A 5,092-nucleotide genomic window follows, 5' to 3' on the forward strand; every position below is an offset into this window, starting at 1 on the left:
TCTGGAAGCAGACACGGTGGCCTCCGGTTCACAGAGGAGCTCAAACCCCAGCCCTGCCCTGCCCACCTCTTCGCCAGGGGTCTCTGCGCCCCAACTCTGGCTCCATCCCCATTTCTGTCTGCAGACCAGACCCACACCTCCCCACCTGACCTCGGCCATGGCAGAAAACATCCTGGCAGCTGCCTGCGAGAGCGAGACGAGAAAAGCAGCCAAAAGGATGCGCCTGGAGATCTACCAGTCCTCTCAGGTGCCTGCTTGCTGCCAGCTGCTGGGGGGCGTCCGCGGCCACCCCGCAGGTCCCAGGCCCCGGGTGCAGTGGGAGTAGGGAGGGCATCCTCAGACGGGGAGGTGCTGGGGCGGGTGGGGAGGCCGAGGAGCCCAGACACAAAGCCCTTGCAGACTTCGGAAGGGCCTCTGGACTTCATCTCGAGCCCCAAGAGGGTCTTCAGCCAGGCAGGAACAGATCAAATCTGCCTGGAACACAGATGAGAGATGGGGGTCTGGGGGAAGCCCTGGGCAAGGCAGCCAGGGAGAGAGGCAGAGCTCTGCAGGTCCCCACACTGAGTCCCAGCAGATCTGGGGCGACTGTCTACCCCCCGTCCAGGAAGCTTGGTCAGGGCTGGCTGCCTGAGGTTCCCCAGCACCTCCCTTCCGCCCCGCAGGACGAGCCCGTAGCCCTGGACAAGCAGCACTCCCGGGACCCCACAGCCATCACCCACTCCACCTACTCACTGCCAGCCTCCTACTCCCAGGACCCCGTGTACGTCAACGGTGGCCTCAACTACAGTTACCGTGGTTACGGGGCCTTGGGCAGCAACCTGCAGCCTCCTGCCTCCCTCCAAACAGGAAATCACAGTAATGGTGAGTGTGGGACACCAGGCTCTGCGCCCCCTGACCAGCAGCCTGGTGGGGGCGGAGGGGAGGGTGGGGACAGAGGGTGCCGGGAAAGTGACTCCTCTGTGTTACAGGGACTTAGCCGTCCTCAGATCGGAAGGCAAGGTTAAAATAAACCGCTACCTACCACTCCTCTCGCCTCCCAGGAGGCTTGCTGGGCCTTTCCCTGGTTCCCTGCCCCCGCCCGCCACTGCAAGCAGAGTCCCAGCGCTTTACCTGGCACTCATCTTACTGAAAATAACCAGGTCTTGTGCCCAGGTCTCCAGCGTTGATGGCAGAGCCAGGATTCAGCCCCAGGCAGGTCACCTCCCCCACCAGGCCACAGGTCACGACCTCAGGTGTGAGATGAAGGTTCAGGGGAGCACAGTGGGGCCCCGTCTAGGTCACCTGGGGGAAGCGAGTGGGTTGCCATCTGTCCCCTCTCCACCCCCAGGTGCTCTCTGTAACTCTTCCCAGGTGACTGATGCAGACCGGACACAGATCAGTGTCGGAGAGAAACAGCCCCCCAAAGATACAAAGCTCCCCATGGAGCCAGGTGCTGCCCTGAGTGGGGGCCTCGGGCCCTTTCATACGGAGGCCTGGGGGTGGGAGCGACTGGGGAAGAACAATGCCCCCGTGGAGAGCAGCCTGGGAGCTGGCAAGGACGGCTGGGGGCGATCCTGGGGCTTCTTGGGTCAGGCATTTGGGTTTTGTTCTATATGTGGTGGGAGCCACAGATAGGCTCAAAGCAAAGGAGACTGTGAGTTGTGCTGTCCACCCTTGTGGTGAGATTTTAATGTGGAGGCCAGGAGGCCGAAGCAGCGTGCTTTGGGGGCATTCAGAGGTGAGGAAGAGCCGATGGTGACAGCAAGCTGCTGCTTGAGGAGTAGGTTAGAGGAAGGTGCCGCCCGGAGGCCAGGGAACTCTGGTTCTAGGTCTTGGCTGAATGTGCCTGAGATTTCCTCTCAAGCCCTTGTCCTTGGCCGCAGGAGGGAGACCCCTCACGGGTCCCTTCCCATGGCAGAGAGCTCAGGCACCCGCCATTCCCCTTGCTCCCCACCACTGGAAAATATGTGAGGGTCCCTGAAGGATTCCTGCCTGGGCTTAACTTCTCATCCTTCCTAATGCCTCTTAACCTAAAATAAGAGGCTGCCTGGCCCTAATCCCTGAGGCTGAGGCCAGAGTGGCCGGCTGCAGGCAGGGTAGGGAGGGCTGTCCCAGGCGGGCTGCTTTCCTTCCAGGAAGAAGCACTGTCCAACAGCCCTGCTGCGTGGGGACCCGGTTAGAGTGGGTCTAGAGAAGGAGCTGCGGCAGGGAAGTTAAGAGTCCCTGTCGTGCCCGGGGAGAGCCCTTCTCAGGCGGCAGGCGATGGTGGTAAGCCCCCACCTGGTGCCACACAGCAGGGCCGGTCTCAGGGCACAGCTGCCAGGACTCTCCACCTCTCTACTTGCTTGTTCACACTTGCCAGACAGGCTTCAAGGCGGGCCACTAGCTCAGTCTCCCCTGGTTCCTTAGGCGTGGGCAGTGAGGTCACGGAAGCCAAGTTCTGCTTGCTGACCTCCTGCCTGGGGCAGCCACATCCTGTTTGGGTCTGGGACTTGGAAGAACACCGCACGCAGCCCCAGTTCCACTGCCCTCCCAGCAACAGCCCTTAACGTGGGGTCAGTCAGTCTGGCGTCTTGGTTGGGTAGTCCTGTCAGTGGGTTAGAGCCCCTCACTTAGCTCATGAGTGGATCAGGGAACCCAGATCAGCCCAGATAAGACTGAGGCTCGCCTGTCTTCCCTGGGGTGCTGGGCAACTTGCCCTCTAGCAACACCCTGAGTAACCAGAGCCCCCAGGGAAAGACAGAAGGACGGCTCTGAGCCCAGGAGTAAACAGGACCATGCTTGGGGGTGGAGGGAGGAAAGAGAGGAAGCCCAGGGCCAGCTCACGCCGATGTGGCAGGTGCCTCTGGCCTTCCACTGCCATCCCCAGGCAGTGTCCTGAGGGCACCTAACCCTGCAACAGCCAGGACCCAGTGCAGAGTCCCCGCCTGCTTCCAGCCTGTCCCGGCAGCCACCACTGTAGGCACCAGCCACCTTCTTGGCTGCTCTTCCCAGCAGTTCACACCTCCAGTCCTCCTTCCTGCATTTTAATAGACTTCCCTCGACCCTCAATTCCAAGCATGTTCCTTAGCAAGCCAGTTCCTAGGACCTCCTACTTATGGCATCCCTATTCTCTGGTTAGAGAGGAAATAGCCCCATGTGACAAACCATCCCATCCTAGACTCCAACTTCCTTCCCCATATGGGGGCTGAAGCAGGTTCCCACTACCGATAGTCGTTTCCAAAATTGCTCCCAAGATGTTACTTCCAGTCTGTCTCCAGTGCCAAGTTTATCTATCTCTATAGCAACATAAAAATTGCCACTGTAGGGAGCTCCCGGTGGTCTAGTGGTTAGGATTCCAGGCTCTCCTTGCCATGGCGTGGATTCAGTCTCTGGTCATGAACTGAGATCTCACAAGACTTGTGGTGTAGCAAAAAACAACAAAAAACTGCCACTGTAGATGCAATGATGAGTGAGACCAGCTGTCAGAACCAATGGGGTAGTGAGGAGCTGGCTTATCAGGGAGAACAGCCTCAAACACCCATGTGAACCTCAGCGCAGGGCAGGGCACAGGGACCTAGTTGGGTGAGCAAAGGCCCCCAGGGAAGCTCCAACTCCTGCACTGAGCTCCAGACCCTCTCCTTTGGCTTTCTTCTCGCTGAATGCCTGGAAGGAACGCTCTTCAAATTTCAGGCATTTGTGTGTTTCCTGGAAGCCCTTTCCCAGGGGCCCTCCCATAGGCTGAGCAGCCCTGGCCTCACTGCTCGTGAGCCATGGTTCACCAGCATGGCTCAGCCCCGTAACAGCCTCTTGGTGGTGCAGCTGAGGGCAGGGGGCCCAGGGCAGTTAGGAGTTGCCTAGAGTGGCCAAACAGGCCTCTGGTCCGGGTTTCTGACTCCAAACCCACAGCCCACCCCATAGAGCTGTTTGGGAAAGACAGAGAGAAACCCCCGCCTCCCCGCCACCCGCACACCTCCCCTGTATGTTTCAGTTAGATTGCAGGCTCCCTCTTGGCTGCCATTGTTCACAAGCAAAGGGGAGGTGATTTCTCTGGAGGGTACCTCTGGGTCCCATCTTACCTTTCAACCCTCACACGCCCACCCTTTTGAAGCACTCGGGGCACAACCATGGAGACAGATGAGGGTCTCGGGGCCCCCGGAGAGAGGAAAGGATGCCCCTCACGTCACCCTGGCTCCCCTCTCTGCAGGGCCCACGGACCTCAGCATGAAAGGCGGGGCCTCCACCACCTCCACCACGCCCACGCCCACCCCCTCCAACAACAGCACCAGCCGGACCATGCCCACTGCCCAGCTCAGCCCCACCGAGATCAGCGCCGTGCGGCAGCTCATCGCCGGCTACCGAGAGTCCGCCGCCTTCCTGCTGCGCTCGGCAGATGAACTGGAAAACCTCATTTTGCAGCAGAACTGACCCTGCGGCTGGTGGAGTGCACTACCCTAGGGAAGGAGGCTCTCCCAGCCCTGGACCGGCTTCCCGCCTCACCAGTTTGGTACCTTCTGTTTTTTGAAAGAGGTGGATCCAAAAGAGCTGTTTCTAAGCCACACTCCAAGCGCCTGAGACTCTGGGCACAAGGACACTTTTTTTTTTTTTTTGGAATCTCACCACACGGGTGCTCTGACCTGCTTGGAAGAGGCCAACGGGGCAGCTTCGGAAGGGCTGGGCTCCTCCTCCCCGACGAGGCTCTGGGGCCACAGCTCTATGTAGAATCATCTTCGTGGGCCCTGATGTTAGACCCCCCAACCCCCAGATAATTACCTTTCAAGTCTTAGGTGAGCAGAATCGCATATTTATTGAGAAAAACAAAGTGGACCCTTTCTTCCTCTCCCCTTAGTAATTTATTTTTCTGAAAATGGATTCTTTTGTGTTTGTACAGATTGCCAGTCTGTGTGTGTCTGATCAGAAGGCTGTGTCCCTGTGACCTAATGTTCCATATCACTACACTGGCGCGGGCTGGGGGCCGGCAGGGCGGGGCGGCGGGGGCACCGGGCCGGCCGGCCCTGAGTGCCTAGCACCGCCAAGCAGCAGGGCCTCACCCACACCCACTGCAGAGCAAAGACAGAAAAAGTGGCTCCCACCCCCACCCCACAGACGCCCCAGGCACACGGTCACACCCCCC

At 59.4% G+C, this 5,092-nt stretch overlaps 1 protein-coding gene across 4 annotated transcripts in view; it reads left to right on the forward strand.

Annotated features, from left to right (window-relative positions):
- The window catches only part of NOL4L (nucleolar protein 4-like), a 78,028-nt gene extending 73,230 nt beyond the window's left edge, over positions 1-4,798 (forward strand). For all 4 annotated transcript variants that reach the window (XM_010841714.1, XM_010841715.1, XM_010841716.1 and 1 more), the window contains 3 exons: positions 125-247; positions 663-861; positions 4,166-4,798. In XM_010841714.1, the coding sequence (XP_010840016.1) occupies positions 125-247; positions 663-861; positions 4,166-4,386 (543 nt within the window). In that variant the 3' untranslated portion in view covers positions 4,387-4,798. The remainder of the gene's footprint in view (positions 1-124; positions 248-662; positions 862-4,165) is intronic.
- The last annotated feature ends 294 nt before the right edge of the window (positions 4,799-5,092 follow it).

This window comes from Bison bison, unplaced genomic scaffold, assembly GCF_000754665.1.
Source record: "Bison bison bison isolate TAMUID 2011002044 unplaced genomic scaffold, Bison_UMD1.0 scf7180017864167, whole genome shotgun sequence".
Lineage (NCBI taxonomy): Eukaryota > Metazoa > Chordata > Mammalia > Artiodactyla > Bovidae > Bison > Bison bison.